This window comes from Bison bison, unplaced genomic scaffold (assembly GCF_000754665.1).
Source record: "Bison bison bison isolate TAMUID 2011002044 unplaced genomic scaffold, Bison_UMD1.0 scf7180017864030, whole genome shotgun sequence".
Classification (NCBI taxonomy): domain Eukaryota; kingdom Metazoa; phylum Chordata; class Mammalia; order Artiodactyla; family Bovidae; genus Bison; species Bison bison.
Genome location: NW_011494602.1, coordinates 3,196,275 through 3,216,039, shown reverse-complemented (window position 1 = coordinate 3,216,039; position 19,765 = coordinate 3,196,275). Strand labels below are relative to the sequence as shown.

Genomic DNA, 19,765 nt, shown 5'->3' with positions numbered 1-19,765 from the left:
TTGTGGTGTAGCCAATTAACAACGCTGTGATAGTTTCAGGTGTACCGCAAAGGGACTCAGCCATACATATAATAGTATCCTTTCTCCCCTAAACTCCCCTTCCATCCAGGCTTCCAACATCAAGCAGAGTTCCATGTGCTATACAGTAGGTCCTTGTTGCTCATCCATTTTAAATATAGCAGTGTGTACATGTCCATTCCAAACTCCCCAACTATAAAAGAATTTTAAATGAACTGTGTTTTGAAAATGATTCTCCCAAGAAGAGGGATTAAAATTGCTTCCTGTTTTCTTTTAACTCATTCAAGTACTGGTTAACAAAGAGATCATTTATGTCAGATATAGAAAGAAAACATTTTCCAAAGTAACTTCCATTTAACTTGTAAATCAGCTACAACAACTTAAGATTAATGACCAGTGCTACTTCCCATCTAATATTGTATTATTAAAGCAGATAATCATCAATTAATTCAACTGCTCTTGTAACATCTTATAACTGAAAATATCTGCAATAATGTGTAAGAGAGAAAGTATTCTAACTTTTACAGATATCTCTTATTCATGTATAATGGTATTTGTTTATCTTTGGGTTTCCAAAGTGTCAAGGATGGTGCAAGTAGTGGTACTCAGTTAATGCTTACAATCTAAATTAATTTGTCTTTTGTTTTGAATGCTTTTTAAATCACTGTTCACTTGGCTAAATGGACAACCCCTGAGCTATTATCCTAATTTTTTAGATAAAGAACACTAAAATCTCTATAAGGTGATAAAAATAAATACTGAATCTTGAGTGACTGAAATCTCTGTCTTTCCTCATTTCAGTACTGGAGGGAGAGAGGGAAAGAGAATATATAAATGCTTCATTATGTAATAGTCTCATTGCTTTCTAATTTTTGCAGTACTGCAGGAAAATGTATTTACTGACAGTTACTAACATGATAAATCATTAGGCATATATAACTTTTACAACTTCCATTCTCAACTGATAATAATTGACTTTGTATCAATCACAATTTTGCCTCAGTGATATATATATTCACTTATGTAAAGTTCTTGAGAAATATTTGGATGAAATATCAAAATACAGAGATAAAATAAAGATGTAAAATATAGTATAAACTTAAACATTACTTCATAATTTGAATTGCTCTTGATCTAATTGTTGATATAGGAATAGGTTTGAAGCAATAATCATGTAGACACTTTGTAGCAAGCATAATGTCAGAATATTATTATATGTAAAACACCAGTCTGTACCTTTCAGGAATATGAGTTAGAGATCTTAGGTTTTAGCTTGTTATTTGGTCATTGAATAAAGATTTTTTAATGGAAATCAACATATTGTATACTTTGAAGTCAAAGTATTATACAAGGAAAAATGATAATGATCCCTATGATGTTAAATCATGTGCTTTGTCTATTTAATTTTACTGACCATATGACACTGAAGAAGGTCATTTAGTTTCTCTGAGTCTCAATTTTGGGGTATGTACAAAAATAATAAGGTATATCTTCCCTTGCCTGTCTTCTAAGATAGGCAGGAGGATCAAATTTGTAGGGAGGATCAAATTTGGCAATGCACATGAAAACACTTTGTAAGATACTCCCTATTAAGACATTGTTATTTTGCTTATTATTCATATTAATGAAATAGCCTTTAAGAAATACAATATTTGGAGATCACTATAATTAAGACAGTGTATCTCTTGCTGAAAGAGCTGATTCTGATTTATAGAGTAAAAATTTTAATTAACCAAGCTACTGAAAATGTAAATATAGGAATTAACTCAGTAGTATTTGTTTTTCTGTCCCACTGAAAGCTGGAGAGTACTATCTGTGTGTGTGTGTGTGTGTGTGTTTATGTAACCGTGATTGTCCTAAAAGAACCTACCATAACCCTCACAAACTTCGAGTTCACTTACATTCCTCTTGGGAGAGTAGCCACAATATAGTGAGCAAGGATGTCTGACCCCAGCGTTCCAAGTCCTCATACAATCAAAGAACAGACTCACGGAAAATAAGCCGGAATAGATACACTGCACTGACTGACGACCTCCTTTGAGGAGGCGTTAATTTAACTTTAAACCCTGATCTCACTGAGAGCAGGGGAGAGAGGGGATGTCTCCAAAATGCAGGAGCTGTTGCCATAGCATTTTCCTTCTCTCTTCCTGCCTACTCCTCCTCCCCCAAAGCAGCAACAAATGGTGCTCTACCGCTTTCTTTCAGGAACCGGATGCATTTTCTGAAGCCAGGACTCCAGTGGTGTGATGTCTTCACCACGTAATCACCGGTAGGGATATTGAAGAAGTCTGAGGTTGCTATTAAGTTTCTCAGGACAGAATCATCTTTGCGGATGCAACTGCAGCGAAGGAAACAGGGAGAATCTGAGCCCTCCCAAGTCTCACTGGACCTCTGCATGAACCCAGCCACCGTCACTTCTGCAACACAACCGAATTCTTTCAGCACTCTCAGAGTACAGCTCCCTCGCCGCGCGATCCTGCCCTCCGCAGTGAGAGGACTCGCATCAGCCCGCTTGGGTACCGGCCACGCCGCGGCCGCCCGCGCACCGAGCTCTCGCCCGCCTCCTGCCCCCTCTCGCGGCCCCCGCCCCTCGCTCGCCCGGCTCACTCCAGCCGCCCCTGGGAGGGATTCCCTCTCGGGCGGCCTCTGCAGCAGCACCCGCTGGCCTTATTCGCGGCTCCGGTAGCATGGATCTCCGCAGAAGAGCCCTTCTCGGCGTGGATGGACTTCGAGTTCTCCTGATGCTGTTCCGTGAGTAGCGTTTTGGGGACGGTCAGAGCAGGGCGCACTCTGCAGAGAACGGAAGGGGCACCGTACGGCAGGCAGGTAGCTTAAGGTCAAAACGTGGACCTAACGTTTTGCGGGTTGGTTCTCTTTGTGGGGGCGGGGGGTTGCGGAGGGCCTTCCCCCCGGTAGCAGGGAATTCCCCAGAGAGCCACACACCTGTATGGCAACCCCAGACATGGTGCTCACACGGGCCTGCTTCGTGGCTTTGAGCATTGGCGAGACACCTTTGTTTTAAAAGCCTAAAATGAGGAAAAACAGGCCAGTCGGATTACAAGTCAGTAAGGCTTTAAATGTTTTCTAATTTAATTTTATTATAAATCAACAGCAGTCGAATTTGTTGCCGCTGGGGCAGAGAAACGGCCCGCAGAGCGCATGGTAGCCGGCGAGGAACTTTGTCACCCCGAAGCCTGCGGACTGTGATGTCTCTCCACCTTGAGCCCCAGACGCGTGGGCTCGCTGAGCCCCGAACAGATAGGATTTGTTTTTTTCCGCAGATACAGTGACTCGAATCATGGCAGAACAAGAAGTGGAAAATCTCTCAGGCCTTTCCACTAACCCTGAAAAAGATATATTTGTGGTGCGGGAAAATGGGACGACGTGTCTCATGGCAGAGTTTGCAGCCAAATTTATTGTCCCTTATGATGTGTGGGCCAGCAATTACGTGGATGTAAGGCACTTTTTCCCTCCCGGCTTGTTCCTAGGGCTCCAGGGGCGAAGGGCACCCTCCCTCAAGACCCCGTGAAGACCTGGGTCGCCCGCCTCCCCCCCTAAGCCCTGCAGGCTGCTCCTGAATGCTGCATGGGGGTTCCGGCTTGTAACGCCTTCTGCTCGCCCCGCCTGCTTGGAAAGTAACCTCCCCTCTCTCCGCTCCCCTAACGGCCGGCCGGGTCTGCACGCAGAGCATCTAACCGCATGTTCCCGGACCTGGGAGCGCGCGCGAAGGAGCGCCCAGGCGCGCCAGACCCGGAGTTTGGACCCGCCGCCCTTTACAGCCCCCACGGGGCCCCGCGCGCTGAGGGGGTGCGGGGCGTCTGTGTTCCCAGCTGATCACGGAGCAAGCGGATATCTCATTGACCCGGGGAGCCGAGGTGAAGGGCCACTGTGGCCACGACGAGTCGGAGCTGCAGGTGTTCTGGGTGGATCGCGCGTACGCACTCAAAATGCTGTTTCTAAAGGTAACTGCTAGCGAGGCTGGCGGAGCCCCTGCAGACTCCGGGTGCGGGTGGATAGGGGCCGCCCCTCTGTCTCCCAGGCCCTCTCTGCGCCGGCGGTTCACGCGCACCTCCTCCGCTCGGCAGGAAAGTCACAACACGTCCAAGGGACCCGAGGCAACGTGGAAGCTGAGCAAAGTCCAGTTTGTCTACGACTCCTCAGAGAAGACCCACTTTAAAGACGCAGTCAGTGGTGAGTAGAGGTCAGCAGGGCTGGAGAGGGACCCTGGGGAAAAGCCGACGCTGCTGGGATCACAGGTGTGGAAGCGAAATTCCTTAGGGTTTTGGAAACGCCCCAGGCTGGCTCTCGGGGATGGAGGAAGGGAGCGCGTCTGAGTCCTCTGGCCTTCAGGCCTGGGAGACGCGCCGCAAACTCCGGGCCTGAAGGCCTTCGCGCATCGCCTGACTCGGAACGAGACGCCTCCTGAGAGCCTGTCTGCCCGGGGGCTGCCTCAGGATAGTTTTCTCAAGATTTGTCCTTTAGAGGAACGCGGAAAAGGACCAAAGCTGTATTTTTTATTTCCTTCTGCACCTCCTCCCCCTTTTTAAAATTCTTATGCGCTAAAACTCCAAGGGGGCAGTTTTGACTTTCATTTTGGGTCAGAATTTGATGGCCTTTCAGATCTTTCAGCCCGTGGCTCAGGCCTCACCACATCTTCAGTCGACTGCAGACACCCCGGAGTGGATTCTGAACCGTGTCCTAAATGTATTGCTTTTTTTCATGCCCATCACTACAACAGTTCACCTAGATCCTCCAAAAATATCGTGGCAAGAAACATCCAAGCTCCAAATAATAATATTGGCATCTTCAGGCACCATCCAAGATCACATTGAAATTTATATATTTATTTTGTAGATTATCTGATCTACTAATAATGAAGCCATCCATCACCTGGGCACCTGAGTTAGGACAAGATTTTTACTGAATACATACAAAAATACATATGTCATCTCTTCCATTTCACCCTTTATCAATCCAGTAAAAAGGGCAATTTCGTCTCTTTATCAAAGTTTATGTTCAAATATTTCCCACAGTTAAATTAGACTGAAGAAAGAAAAATCTTAATCCTAGGAAGGAGAGAAGGGAGGGTGGCAGGCTTCCAGAGATTATGTATCTGTACAGGGGCATCAGCCCAGAGCACTAGCAGCCACTGTGCTTTGCTGAGAAAGATATTTTATTTTTTGCAGAGCAGTGTGAGATGTAGAAAACCAAGTCATTGTTCTTTGCATATTTTTGGAATCTCTGTTAGATTTATATAATAAAAAAAGGTTGGAGATTTAGGTATCACTCCCTGCTTCCAAAAAGAATTTCCAGATTACTGTTTAAGGAACCCATGCTCATGAAAGGCCAGGGGCATTCACGTTTGCAGAGTCTTAGCCAGACAGAGTAACAGGGCATGTCAGCAAGTGGGCTAAGAGGCAAGAGCCAGCTGTCTGGATCACCATGAGGAGGATTCTGCTAGCCACAAGCACCTGACCATTGCTTTGGACCCTTCCTGCAGCTGGGAAGCACACAGCCAACTCGCATCACCTCTCTGCCTTGGTCACCCCAGCCGGGAAGTCCTATGAATGTCAAGCTCAGCAGACCATCTCACTAGCCTCCAGCGACCCGCAGAAGACAGTCACCATGATCCTGTCCGCGGTCCACATCCAGCCCTTTGACATCATCTCTGACTTTGTCTTCAGTGAAGGTAGGTGGGTGGGGAGTCCGGAGGAAGGCGAGGTTGACTCAGGCTGGAGACAGAAGGTGACCTGCAGGGCGCCAGGCTGCTACCCTTGGGTTGTCTCTAGGGTAGCATGGCTCTGCCTCCCTCTGCAACGCTTCTTAAAGACTACAGGAAGCCGACTGAAAAAATGGCTCTTCCTGCTCTTTCTCCTTCATGTCCTTCTTTTCCTCTCTCCTTCTCCCTCTGTTCCTTTTCTCCTCCCTCCCAATTTCCCTTATTTTTTTCCATTGTTTTCTTTCTCCCCTCCTTTGGCAAAAGAGGAGACTGGATAGGAAGACAGTCAGTTGGAAAAAAGCCTAGAATTTGATGCAAGTTTCTCAAGGAAAAGGCAGCTGAAAATTCCAAGCAGTTATCTAGAGAGCTGTGGATTGGAGAAAGGTCTTTGCTTGTATGGGTCTCAGTATCTTCACGGTCTCTAGACACATCCAGCCCCAGGTTCTACCACTGTAAATCTAAATTTTGTGTGAGCAAAATGCAATAGGTGTGTGTGTGTGTGTGTGTGCACGCGTGCGTGTGCACATGCGCAGGTTACACAGAGAGACTCATGAAGATGTGCCTCTGTCCAGCGTTCATATTTACAGGGAGGGACACCAGAGAGGCCCCAAGGAGGGAAGGGTCCCTGATCTTCTCCCTCTGAGGAGTGCAAAAAGCTGCTTCTCAGTCTGTTCCAGCCCTGATAGGAGATCAGGCAGGATCTAGCAGAGGCGTATTTAGAGGATCCACATTCTCTTGGTTTTCTGCATCCCAGCAGAAGTAGGGGAGCTCACATTCTGCAATTTGCCCAAACCTAGCAACAATTTACACTGGACAAGCACAGGGAAAGTGAATTCCTCTAGTCACTTGTTTGCTCTCTCTGTGTTGTCTAGAAGGGGCTTCCCAGGTAGGTGAGGGTAAAGAATCCACCTGCCAATGCAGGAGACTCAGGTTAGATCCCTGGGTCGGGAAGATGCCCTGGAGAAGGAAATGGAAACCTATACCAGTATTGCCTGGGAAATTCCATGGACAGAGGAGCCTGGCGGGCGATAGTCCATGGGGTCACAAAGGAGCTGGACACGACTGAGTGACTAAGCAACAACAATTGTCTAGAGGAGGTTGTTAGAGACAGTTTGATATTCTCATTTATTCTTTGTGGTTAATAAATTAGATTTTGGTTGCTTTATGGGTGCTCACCTTTGGGCTGGGGATCCCCAGGGGAATGCCACCATTTAAATGTGTAGAATATTGGGGAATCCCCCTCTGGTCACACGCAAATCATTAAAGAATTCCCAAGGTGTCCAGCTTTCATCAACTATCCCTCTCAAAGTACATGGAATAGAATCCCTCCCCACAAGATTATTCAGAAGGCATTTGGGAATTCCTCAGTTAAACTCTCCTTGAGGGAAAGGCCTCCTTCTTTCTCGTCTTCATATTTTTTAGCACCTAGTACACTGAGTGACTTCACTTTCACTTTTCACTTTCATGCATTGGAGGAGGAAATGGCAACCCACTCCAGTGTTCTTGCCTGGAGAATCCCAGGGATGGCGGGGCCTGGTGGGCTGCCGTCTATGGGGTCGCACAGAGTCGGACATGACTGAAGTGACTTAGCAGCAGCAGTACAGTGCTTGGCACATTGCAGATGCCCTGTGAACTTAGGCTGAATTGACATTCCGAAGCTGTGGACTCAGCTAATGTGTGCGTGTGCATGTGCCTAGTCCCTCAGTCATGTCCGACTCTCTGTGACCCCCTGGACTGGAGCCCACCAGGCTCCTCTGTCCATGGGGATTCTCCAGGCAAGAATACTGGAGTGAGTTGCCATGCCGTCCTCCAGGGGATCTTTCCCACCCAGGGACTGAACCTGCATCTCTAACGTCTCCTGCTTTGGCAGGCGGGTTCTTTACCACCAGTGCCACCTGGGAAGCCCCAGGCTCAACTAATGGAGAGCTGCAAATGCTTCAGTGCTAAAAAAATCAGCATTTAATAGATGTAGAACAGCAGTGCCGCACTCACCTGTTGTGTGGAGTATGGGCTCTTCTGTCTTAATGTGTTTTCTACAAAATTGAAACTAAATGTCGAGATGTTAACACTCAAAAATACTGTTGGTTATGAAGATATTTATAAAATGGAAGTGTCTTTCTTAAACTCAAAATATTAAATATAATGAAAAGCAATTGGACTTAACTGGTGACCAGGAATTCATTTGGAAAATATTGGATCATGGAGTCCCCAGAGTCCCTGCAGTAGACGCTTTTGAGTTTACGTGTATGCTTTCAGTAGCCTCTAATTGCTCTTTGTGTTTCCCTGGTCTGCTGTTTTTAGGCACTTCTTCACGTCTTTGTACCCCTGGTGCTATAATTGCTGTTTTTACTGTTTCTTTACATCTCATCCCAGCCCACTATGGGTTATTTCTAAATTGTTGCTTATAGTCATTTATGAATGGAGAAATCAGATCTCACGGATGTTAAAATTGTGTACAAAATAAGAGTAAATGGGTACCAAATAAGGATCGGGGCTACTTTCCTAAAAATCAGTGATTATTTTAACATAGACTTAATGATCTCTGTGTACAAAATGCAATTTTAATCCAATTCCAGGGTCTAAATGGATAGTCTTAGAGAGTTTGTAAAGATGTGTAACTTCCTAAATGCAGATATATTCAGCACAGGCAAATTGGACTTGTCTCACCAAGGCTTATCTGGGTAATAATCAGGATGTTGCCTCCTGTATGGTGCCTTGGGGCTCAGGCCTTGACGTTCCTGGGAGGAGGCAGGCCTCCTTTAGTCACTTACTGGATCGGTGTGCTTTTGTGTGGCCGGGCTTCTTTTGTTCTGGCTCCTTCTGTCTGTGCCTCTCAGCACCTGCCCTCAGTATGTTTTGTAAGAGGTTATTTTTCTCGTTTTAGTGGATCTGAAAGATTTCTTTTGGAGTGCCTTTTCAGAAACCGGCACTTGGCTCCCACTCCCCAGAATAGAAGGAGGCTCTGGATGTCTGGCTGATGCCTGTGCGGGTGTGAGTTGGGGCTGCCTGAGTTCCAGTGGGGTGGTGGTGTCTGGTCACAAGTCTGACACCCCCTGCAGGGCTGTGTACATGGCTTCTGGCATGTGCATGCAGGATCCGCGCATGAGTGCGTCAGGTGAAAAGTCCGTTCCCTGCGCCTGACCTAGTCTCCCACCTGCCTCCTTCATAGATTCTGAGAAAAAAGAGGATGGCTCAGTGAAACGGGTTAGTGGGTACGCACACAGCACTCACAGAGCCGTTCAAGTGGGGCTGACATCTTTATCACACAGACGCCTTTAGGGCGTTGAACTTGGCTGCTGTACTGATCCCGGGTGCGTCTCGTAGCCCCGCCGGCGCCGTCTGCACCGTGCGCAGCTCTGGCGATCTTTTATCCGCGGTCTGGAGGCCGGGCCCACGACGCCCGGGTGATGCTGCTGGTCCACAGCAAACTGTAGGCGCCCCGGCGGCGGGGGGATTTTGAGCCGATTAAGGAAAATGATATGACGATAAGAGGCAGTAACGTGCACGCTTCCTGGAGGGCACTTGGGCACGGTTGTGTAGGGAAAGCCCCCCACAGCAATGGGACCATCCCGAGGAAGGTCTCTGGGAGCCGCTATCCTGGTGATGGGGAGCGGGGTGTGAGGGGGGCTTAGTGTCTGGGTGATGGCCCCTGACAGCATGGGGAGGGGTCCTGGGGTCGCAGAGCTCAGGGCTTTATCTGTCTCTTCAGTAGGTAACAGCTGTTGGGTGAGGTTTGTACCCAAAACAGATAGGCCCTAAATGACTAGACATTCAGGCCATTTTGTTTAGATGGTTTTTTAGATATTTACATGTTTAGTTGTTTAGACAGTTTTTTAAATAAGTGAATGTGTCAAAATTTGAGTTTGGCCCAGGCGGGCTTTTGAGTTAATAGGTCTGAGCCTGTAGTGCAAATGTAACCGACCAAGGGGCCAATCTGTATAGGCTGGCTTCTTTCTACACAACATATACTTGGTGTGGCGACGCTCAGTCTGCAGTTCAGGGCAGCTCGTGTGTCCCCGCTGTGTGGGGCCCCTTGTCTTTCCCCAGTTCGTTCCTGGTGGTGGGGCCCTTTGAGGTTCAGGAGACTTCTGTGATGGGGGTGGTGCCTCCCCAGGAGGGAGCAGAGCAGACTATTTCAGTGGCTTGAGTTAAAGGCAGCTCTCATGCATAATGACAGAAGAAATGTAATGGGACAAGGTGTCTCTGTGCCCCTTTGTGAAATGTGCAGGTTTAATGGGCATTTGTGTCACCACGTATACACTGCTGCTGTTTAGTCGTGTCTGACTCTTTGCAACCCCATGGAGGTCTCCACCAGGCTCCTCTGTCCATGGGATTTCCCAGGCAAGAATACTGGAGCAAGTTGCCATTTCCGGGGCCTCCTTAATTCTCAAGGGGAGACACAGACAGAGAGACCTGTGAAGGATGGACTGAGGCCCCCGTTTAAGTGGAGAAACTGAGGCTCAGGGAGGTGAAGTAACCAGCCAGGGCTGTGCTCTGGTGGCTGCCAGCATTGTGACCGGAGCCTGTCTTTGGGTATCAGATCCTGTACTCTTAGCATCTTCAAGTCTCTCAGCTGCTCCCGCTGAGAAACTGTACCAAACACATGAAAGCAGGGGCCACCTTCAGAAAGGTGGTCAGGTGCCCTGAATTCCTGAGCTCTTTATCATTGTTGCTAACAGTGTGATTGGGAGATACCACTTGATCTGCACTTTACCCAGAACTCTGGGAAAAGCCATCTGTATTTTATTGAAAATGAATGTACACCACCTCCAGCAGAGTGCCCCAAGGCTGGCTGCCATGCTGCAAACCAGGGAGGGGTGTGTTGATGCTGATCGAAAGCATTGCATATGCCTGTGGTTGACCTGGGGCTTCCCAGCCAGGAAAATACCGCCTGAGTAACTGAGCCTTCTCAGGGCCTCCTGGAGAAGCATCCAGAGAGAGACAGTCCTGTTATTAACACTGCAGAGAGCTGTGTCCAGGGCTGGAATACAGAGACCCAGTGCAGGGCCATGTCACCAGCCAGTCACAGAAAACTGCGTTCTTGCTACTGTCCTGAAGCCTAGTGTTTTAGGTGGGGTTCCCCAAGAAACAATCCTCTGTAAGGATTTAAGGGCAGATAGCTACCTACCCTTAGGTAGGATTAGTTAGGGTTAGAAACACCTAACCCTATTTAGGTGTTTCTAAAAAGCATTGCTTGGGGAGTGGAAAAGTGAGGTGGGAAAGCTAGCAGCTAGTGCACGTGTGTCGGAGAAGGCGATGGCACCCCACTCCAGTACTCTTGCCTGGAAAATCCCATGGGCGGAGGAGCCTGGTGGGCTGCAGTCCATGGGGTCGCTCAGAGTCAGACAGGACTGAGCTACTTCACTTTCACTTTTCACTTTCCTGCACTGGAGAAGGAAATGGCAACCCACTCCAGTGTTCTTGCCTGGAGAATCCCAGGGACGGGGAAGCCTGGTGGGCTGCCGTCCATGGGGTTGCACAGAGTTGGACACGACTGAAGCGACAGCAGCAGCAGTGCAGGTGTGTAAGTGAGCAGGTCGCCCTGGTGAGCACTGGGGCTTACCCTGAGGGAGACCCTGGGAGAGAGTGTGAGTTACCCGCCAGCAGCCATCCACCTCTGATGGCTCTCCGGGCCATCTAACCTGCCCTGGAGTTAGAGTCCATGGGAATGGGTGGGAATGGTGACTGCCAAGGGCCTAAGACCCTGTCCATGTGTGCTGCGCCTCCTTCCGGGGTGTAGGAACCCTCCCCGTCCTGGTGGAGCTCACAGGTAGCGGGAAAGAGTTTATGCAGCTCTTCTTGTGCATGCTGTTCCTGGTACACAGCAGCTTCCGTCAGTTAACAGCTTTTCTTATTTACTGTTGTGCTTACATCTTGCTGAGAGTATCTGCTTATCTCCAACCAAAGATCTCCAAAGCCCACTCATCTTAGCAGTTTCTCAGTACACAAAATACATTTCGCTGAAGTTACTGGAGTCTCGAGCCAGCCCGGAGGAAATATGGAAAGAGGAGCAAACCCGTTCCTTTTGTTGCCCCGTCAGACGGCAGGGCACGCACAGCCGGTGTCCCTGCCCACTTTCTGCAGCAGGAGGGCCCCGGCACCAGCAGAGCCGAGCAGTCCGCTTGCCTGTCTGCATGCTGCCTGTTTGGAGACAGTGAAGAGTCCTTACACTTTTGCTCATCTCAGGGTGTAAGGACAGCTTTAAAATGCTGTGGTCATCAGACAAAACAGAATAAATCTCACATCTGGAAGAACACCCTAAGATGCATCAGGATTGCAATGGTGGCGCCAGGGTTGCGGTTGAGGGCACCTGAGCTGGCACCTGGCGGCCGCCTGTCACACCTCTTCTGTCTGATCTGACTACATCTAGTTCTTTCCAATGACTGCTCTGGTGGTTGCTTTTTTCCAGCCATAGACCCTGGGCCTCTGTTTTGTGTTCTCTAGAATCGTGAGTACAGCCAAGGTAAAGGTGTGAGGGAGCCCGAAATCTGTGGAGGCAGACAGAGAGTCAGGGGTCTCTGAGCGCCCAAGGCTGGATGCTGAGCTGGGCTAAGCCGAGGGATGCTTTTCTCCCAGGCAGGGGTTGAGGGCAGCCATCCTCCGTGGTTATATAACCTGTGGGTTAACTCATCAGTTTACTGCACAGGATCTTAACCCTGGTGTCTGTAGGGTTTGTGGATAGAGTTCACGGGGGGTCTGTAAATTTCAAAGGGAAACATTTCCATCTTTATTTTCACTGATTTCTAATTAATATTTAACATTTCCTTCGATTATAAATAAAGGTAACAACCCACAGTAGTATTAGTCATACCCATGACTTTGTCAGTAGCAGAAATCATAGACATTTTCTTTCCACATTTTGTGCAGATCTTGCAAAGTAACAATTATGCTTCTCACTGCTTTGCAATCAAAGCCAGCCTACATGTGTGCTAATAAATACATATATAACTGTCCCTTGAATTATTTTAAAATACTCTAATAGCTGATTTCAATGTAGTCCATTTTCTGTGTAATCTTATGTTTTTCATTTTATGCATTTATAAGCATATTTCTGAGAAGGGAAGATGGTTTCTTCATACTGATACCCAAAAGAGGATAACTCTGCTTTAGTGGGTCATGACCAGCACTACTGTATTTATTTTTAATTGTACTCATGGCTACTAATTGTCACAATGATGTAGTAAGGATACACAGCTGGATCACAAGGGAAGAAGGCACAGTGGCTTCCAGAGGAATCTGTGTGCAAGTTTCCTCGTGGTGCAGCGTGCAGACTCTAGGGTGCCCAGAACTCACTGGTTGTGGCTCACAGGCTTTAGTTGCCCGAGGGATGTGGAATCTTCCCAGAGAAGGGACTGAACCCAGTGTTCCTTGCATTGCAAAGTGGATCCTTATCCACAGGACCACCAGGGAAGTCGTGGATATTTTAATAACCTAGGCTAGGAATCCAATAACTTGAGTGTTGTCCCATTTAATTGATAAGTTTTTATTTTACACTGTATAGAAATATTAAGGGGTTAAGTCTTAGAGTTGGTTGGGAAGTACTGTTTCTGAAGAAAATATCTCCCTAAAGTTTCCTTGAGAAATCTTTTTCTGGGAGGAGGGTGGATATAATTGCTTTACAATGTTGCACTAGTTCCTGTTGTACAACAGTGTGAATCAGCTACGTAGTATATACATATCTCCTCCCTTTTCTTGAGAAATCTTTTCATCTCTATCTGCCTTTTGGTTTTCTTCAGTTCAGTTCAGTTCAGTCACTCAGTCATGTCTGACTCTTTGCAGCCCCATGAATCACAGCACGCCAGGCCTCCCTGTCCATCACCAACTCCCGGAGTTCACTCAAACTCACGTCCATCGAGTCAGTGGTGCCATCCAGCCATCTCATCCTCTGTCGTCCCCTTCTCCTGCCCCCAATCCCTCCCAGCATCAGAGTCTTGGTTTTCTTAAGCGGACTTAATTAATCATAATTCAGAATATTTTGGTAGGAATTAGTCATAATTCAAGATCTTTTGTTAGGAGCTCATTGCCTTTCTTTTTCTTTCACATTTCAGAGCATAAATGCCCAGTGGATGAGAGGGAGCAGCTGGAGGAAACCTTGCCGCTGATTTTGGGGCTCATCTTGGGCCTCGTCATTGTGGTCACACTGGTGATTTACCACATCCACCACAAGATGACTGCCAACCAGGTCCAGATCCCTAGGGACCGGTCCCAATATAAGCACATGGGCTAGAGGCCGCTGGGCAGACAGCCCCAGCTGCCGCACCCCCGGCCCTGGCTGGATCAGGCAGAGAAACAACAGCACTTTGCACTCGTACATGGGATACACCAACACAGCTGCAGTCAAACAGACTTGGGTACGCAAGGCTTGCTTGGCCTGCATCCATGCTTAAACAGGGATGGGGGATTCGTGTGGATTCATGGGGCGAATGACATAGCCCTTCCAGGCTGAGAAGTGGGAGGGGTGGGGTCAGCCAGCTGTCATGCTCGTGGTGGCTTGGCCTTGACTCTCCAAGGAGCAACGCATACAACTCGGAGGGATATCTGGCTGTGAAGTGTAAGGATTGGAACCACAGTTCTTTTGGAAAGACACCCCTTAGGGTTCAAGAGGAACAACAGATGCTTTGCTCCCTTGAACGCAGATGGCTTATCCTATACTATCGTCAGTGCACACAAAACACAGCCTCATGCTCCCTGCAGCAAGACCCCTGAACGTGATCCATGCTTCTGGCTGGCATTCTGCATGTCTCGTGATTGTCTTGGGAATGTTTCACTGCTCCCTGCACCCAGCAAATTCACAGCACAAGAACTTGTTTAACGTAACTATGCAGAGTTGTTTGGACTTTATACTATGTCAGGTCCAGGTATGGGGACCTGAAGAATCAATCCATGTGAGCTTGTCTCTCAAAATGAATTAAAATACACTACTGTCTAGCATTTGGCTGCTTTCTTGAAACAAGTCAACACAACTAAAAATGGCTTGTGTGGCATCCACAGGAGAGAGGCGGGTGATGAAGATGGGCTTTTCATTCCTGTAAGAGGAAAAGCCAAGAAACAGCAGGAAAATAATAGCAGGGACAGGGGAGTTGGCTTTTCCAGGTGAAAACCATGGATTTGTTTTGGCAAATATAAGTAGTTTTAATGATGGCACCTCTTCACTTGATCTTACCTAGAAGGCCGAGAAGTGATAATAATGGCATCTCTTGAATGGTTGGTCTAAAATAGTTTCTGATGTTTCTTGATCTTGAGTCTCACACTTCATTTTGTATTAAAAAGCTGGACTGAACAGAGTAGTTTGGACCGAGTTTTGAGATAAAATGTAACCTACTGAATTCCTTAGAGAAAGGTACATAGTTTGGATTTCATCTACCTCCTAAATAATCATTGTTCAGTTCTGAGCTAGAAGAGGGAGATCCTCTCCTCTGGTTAGGGTGGGGATCCATCAAGCCCCATGAAACCACCCCTGCACGAGAGGCAGCTTGTGAGTCTCCCCCCCAAGCCTTCAACTGTTGACAGAAGCACATCCTTGGTATGTCATCATCCCAGCAAATCTTGATAAGTATCGACCAGCTGCTGTCCTCTGACCTGTCCGTTTGCTGCTCTGTTAGCCTCAGTCTTTGCGAGAATGACCTCTTTTCAGTGTCTGCCTGGTAACAGTGAGGAGCAAGCCCTGATTCCTTGTAAAAGCTGCATGTTGCACAAAGAAACGGAGAAGCCCCTGGTGCTGGTGGACACCTGACCCCCAGTTCACTCCCTCATCTGTGATGGGGTGGACACCTGCCCCCCCAAGTTCACTCCACTCTCTCATCTGTGATGGGGTGGACACCTGCCACCTCCCCCAGTTTGCTCCACACCCTCATCTGTGAGGGGGTAGACTCCTGACCCCTCCCCCCAGTTCACTCCACTCCCTCATCTGTGAGGGGGTGGACACCTGCCCCCCCAGGTCACTCCACTCTCTCATCTGTGATGGTGGACTCCTGCCCCCCACCCATTTCACTCCACTGTCTCAACTGTGATGAGGGTGGAAAACTGCCCCCCTAGTACAGGCCAATCTCTCATCTGTGATGAGGTGAACACCTGTTCCCCACCCAGTTCACTCGACTCTATCATCTGTGATGGGGATGTATACCTGCCACCCCCTCAGTTCACTCCACTCTCTCATCTGTGATGGGGGTGGACACCTTCCCGCTCAGCTCACTCTACTATCTCATGTAATGGGGGTAGACATCTGACCCTCAGTTCACTCCACTCTCTTATAAGTGATGGGGATGGACACCTGCCCCCAACCCTGTCAGTTCGCTCCATTCTGTCATCTGTAATGGGGAAGACACCTAATCCCCAGTTCACTCCACTCCCTCATCTGTGATGGGGAAGACACTTCCTGCCCCACCCCAGTTCACTCCATTTTTCCATCATCTGTGACTATCTCACCCTCCATGCCCCAAACACGACAAGCTCTTTCCTTTTTACCATCTCATGTATTTTTAAGAAATTTCCTATTTCTCTTGAACCATCCAAGGTTTTATGGAGAAACAGGCTCTTAAGTATATCCATGAGTGACCCTTTCTTTCTGGATCCTCTTTAGAAAACTTTTAAAAACTTTTCTGAGTGGTATTTCTGAAAACTCCATGTGTACATAATTTGGTTAATCTACTTTTACAAAAGTAAAATTGTGTTTTTTTAAAAAAATTTTTACTTTCACAAAACATAGGATTGATTACTAGCTTTGGAATTGTTGCTCATCCATTCATTCAGCAAATGTTTTTGAGCACTTGCTGAGTGCAGGCTCAGTGCTGGGTGTGCAGCGGTCAACTTGACAACTGCAGGTCTCTACAGGGGGAGGTTTAACAGGAAAGAGCACACACACACAGATCACTGGAGATAGAACAGGGTACCTTCCCACTTCTCAAAGTGTTGCCACGTGGTCACATCCCTATGGCTAAGCTAAGTAAATCTTTCTAGAATCCAAATTTCTTAATTCTCAAAATCGAGTGATTTTTTTTCTACCAGTGATACATAGTTTGTATAAAAAGCCAGGACCATTACTGTTATTATTAATTGTCGCATCTTTATCTGCTGCTGCTGCTGCTAAGTCACTTCAGTTGTGTCCGACTCTGTGTGACCCCATAGATGGCAGCTCACCGGCTCCCCCGTCCCTGGGATTCTCCATGCAAGAACACTGGAGTGGGTTGCCATTTCCTTCTCCAATGCATGAAAGTGAAAAGTGAAAGTGAAGTCGCTCAGTCCTGTCCGACTCTTAGCCACCCCATGGACTGCAGCCCACCAGGCCCCTCCATCCATGGGATTTTCCAGGCAAGAGTACTGGAGTGGGCTGCCATTGCCTTCTCCCGCATCTTTATCTAGCAGTCCTAAAATTAAGTCTCAAGTTCAGCCTAATTTCTACACCTTATTTTTCTCAGCCCTTTTAAAATCTTCGTTATCAGATAAGCAAAATAAAGGGGGGCCCTCCTGATGAGGGCAGGGTTGGTGGTCTCTGGGTGGATGGGCACGGTGCCCAGAGGCATGGTTCACGTCCCTTGCCATTGTTCTGCATTTTGCCGAAGCTCCTGTGGCAGGAGCAAGCTAGGGCAGAGGCTTGTCTATCTGCATTGCTTCCCAGGCTCAGAGACAGGAAAGAAAACAACAGCTAAAGCACAGATGCTCAATTACCCCTTTAACAGTCATTTTTCTTTTTTACTGGAGTTTTAAGCACAAATGCCTCCGGGCACAAAAAGATGCTGTGTCTGGTGCTGGTCTGCCAGCCTGTAAAAGCCAGGCCATATGAAACATATGTATGTTTCTCAGGGGAAGAGGGAGTTTAATTTCAATTCTGAGTCTGATTCTTTGTGAGGTTCCACCATTCTTGGGAAACAGCTCCAAGTGAATCTGCCTCAAGGGCAGGAGAGACCGTTCTCCAGCCTAAGAAATTCCTCTGAATTGTAATCTCGCTGTTCTTGCCAATTCCCCAGTCTTTCCATTAACAAAGACTTGGCAAATCCATGTGGATGGGGGAGATACCAGAGAAATGAGAATGGAGAAGTGTGAGGAGCGATGGCAGGAATGACCTGCAGCATGTGGTGAAGGCAGCATGCACTGGGGTGTTTCATGGGGGCAGGGTTGTCCAAAGCGGCGCTGGGCACAAGCACCTCCCTGGAACAAACAGCCGAGCAACCTGAACCAGACGGACACAGCTTCCATCTGTGTCTCAAAGTGCAGCTTGCAAGCAGCCTGCAACAGAATCATCCCTGGGGGCCCTGAAAAATGGCAGTTATAGGGCATCAAACCAGTGACTGAGAATCTCCATGCTGAGATCCTGGAATTGGTAGTTTGACTATTTGCTCTCTCCAAGTAATTCGGATGCACAAGCATGAAAACTTCTGGTTAACAACAACAACAAAAAGAGTTAGCTACCAGTATACTTGCAACATTAGCCAAATTATCAGGCTTCTCTGCGTTCATCTTCTCATCTGAAAGTGGAGCTCACTGCTCCCTACTTGCAAAGTTATTTGAGGATACACAACAGTACATTTAAGTCCTTGGACAGCACTAAGCACCCAAAAAGATGTCCTTTGCATTATAGGGGACTGGAATACAAAAGTAGGAAATCAAGAAACACCTGGAGTAACAGGCAAATTTGGCCTTGGAGTACAGAATGAAGCAGGGCAAAGGCTAATAGAGTTTTGCCAAGAGAACGCACTGGTCATAGCAAACACCTTCTAACAACACAAGAGAAGACTCTATACAAGGACATCACCAGATGGTCAACACCGAAATCAGATTGATTATATTCTTTGTAGTCAAAGATGGAGAAGCTCTATACAGTCAGCAAAAACAAGGCCAGGAGCTGACTGTGGCTCAGATCAGGAACTCCTTATTGCCAAATTCAGACTTAAATTGAAGAAAGTAGGGAAAACCACTAGACCATTCAGGTATGACCTAAATCAAATCCCTTCTGATTATACAGGGGAAGTGAGAAATAGATTTACAGGACTAGATCTGATAGACAGAGTGCCTGATGAACTATGGACAGAGGTTTGTGACATTGTACAGGAGACAGGGATCAAGACCATCCCCATGGAAAAGAAATGGAAAAAAGCAAAATGGCTGTCTGAGGACGCTTTACAAATAGCTGTGAAAAGAAGAGAAGTGAAAAGCAAAGGAGAAAAGGAAAGATATAAGCATCTGAATGCAGAGTTCCAAAGAGTAGCAAGGAGAGATAAGAAAACCTTCCTCAGTGATCAATGCAAAGAAATAGAGGAAAACAACAGGATGGGAAAGACTAGAGATCTCTTCAAGAAAATTAGAGATACCAAGGGAATATTTCATGCAAAGATGGGCTTGATAAAGGACAGAAATAGTATGGACCTAATAGAAGCAGAAGATATTAAGAAGAGGTGGCAAGAATACAGAGAAGAACTGTACGAAAAAGAGCTTCATGATCCAGATAATCATGATGGTGTGATCACTCACCTGGAGCCAGATATCCAGGAATGTGAAGTCAAATGGGCCTTAGAAAGCATCACTACGAGCAAAGCTAGTGGAGGTGATGGAATTCCAGTTGAGCCATTTCAAATTCTGAAAGATGATGCTGTGAAAGTGCTGCACTCAATATGCCAGCACATTTGGAAAACTCAGCAGTGGCCACAGGACTGGAAAAGGTCAGTTTTCATTCCAATCCCAAAGAAAGGCAATGCCAAAGAATGCTCAAACTACCGCACAATTGCACTCATCTCACATGCTAGTAAAGTAATGCTAAAAATTCTCCAAGCCAGGCTTTAGCAATAGGTGAACCATGAATTTCCAGATGTTCAAGCTGGTTTTAGAAAAGGCAGAGGAACCAGAGATCAAATTGCCAACATTTGCTGGATCATTGAAAAAGCAAGAGAGTTCCAGAAAAACATCTATTTCTGCTTTATTGACTATGCCAAAGCCTTTGACTGTGTGGATCACAATAAACTGTGGAAAATTCTTCAAGAGATGGGAATACCAGACCACCTGACCTGCCTCTTGAGAAACCTATATGCAGGTCAGGAA

At 47.2% G+C, this 19,765-nt stretch overlaps 1 protein-coding gene across 2 annotated transcripts; it reads left to right on the top strand.

The window, feature by feature from the left end:
• The first annotated feature begins 2,688 nt into the window (after positions 1 to 2,688).
• LAMP5 (lysosomal-associated membrane protein family, member 5) lies at positions 2,689 to 14,665 on the top strand. Of its 2 annotated transcripts, XM_010834222.1 has the most exons (6): positions 2,689 to 2,769; positions 3,300 to 3,472; positions 3,849 to 3,980; positions 4,104 to 4,209; positions 5,519 to 5,707; positions 13,786 to 14,665. In XM_010834222.1, the coding sequence occupies exons 1-6, from the start codon at positions 2,706 to 2,708 to the stop codon at positions 13,962 to 13,964; spliced, it is 843 nt and encodes a 280-aa protein (XP_010832524.1). In that variant the 5' UTR covers positions 2,689 to 2,705; the 3' UTR covers positions 13,965 to 14,665. The 2 variants fall into 2 exon arrangements, with proteins under 2 accessions (XP_010832524.1, XP_010832525.1); XM_010834223.1 differs by lacking the exon at positions 3,849 to 3,980 and having other exon boundaries at positions 2,706 to 2,769; positions 13,786 to 13,964.
• The last annotated feature ends 5,100 nt before the right edge of the window (positions 14,666 to 19,765 follow it).

Bases quoted from the DNA above. Each gene is read 5' to 3' on its own strand.
- LAMP5 (XM_010834222.1), top strand. From the start codon at position 2,706: ATGGATCTCCGCAGAAGAGCCCTTCTCGGCGTGGATGGACTTCGAGTT. The intron at 2,770-3,299 runs GTGAGTAGCGTT...TTTTTTCCGCAG, and splicing joins AGTTCTCCTGATGCTGTTCC to ATACAGTGACTCGAATCATG. The intron at 5,708-13,785 runs GTAGGTGGGTGG...TTCACATTTCAG, and splicing joins TGACTTTGTCTTCAGTGAAG to AGCATAAATGCCCAGTGGAT.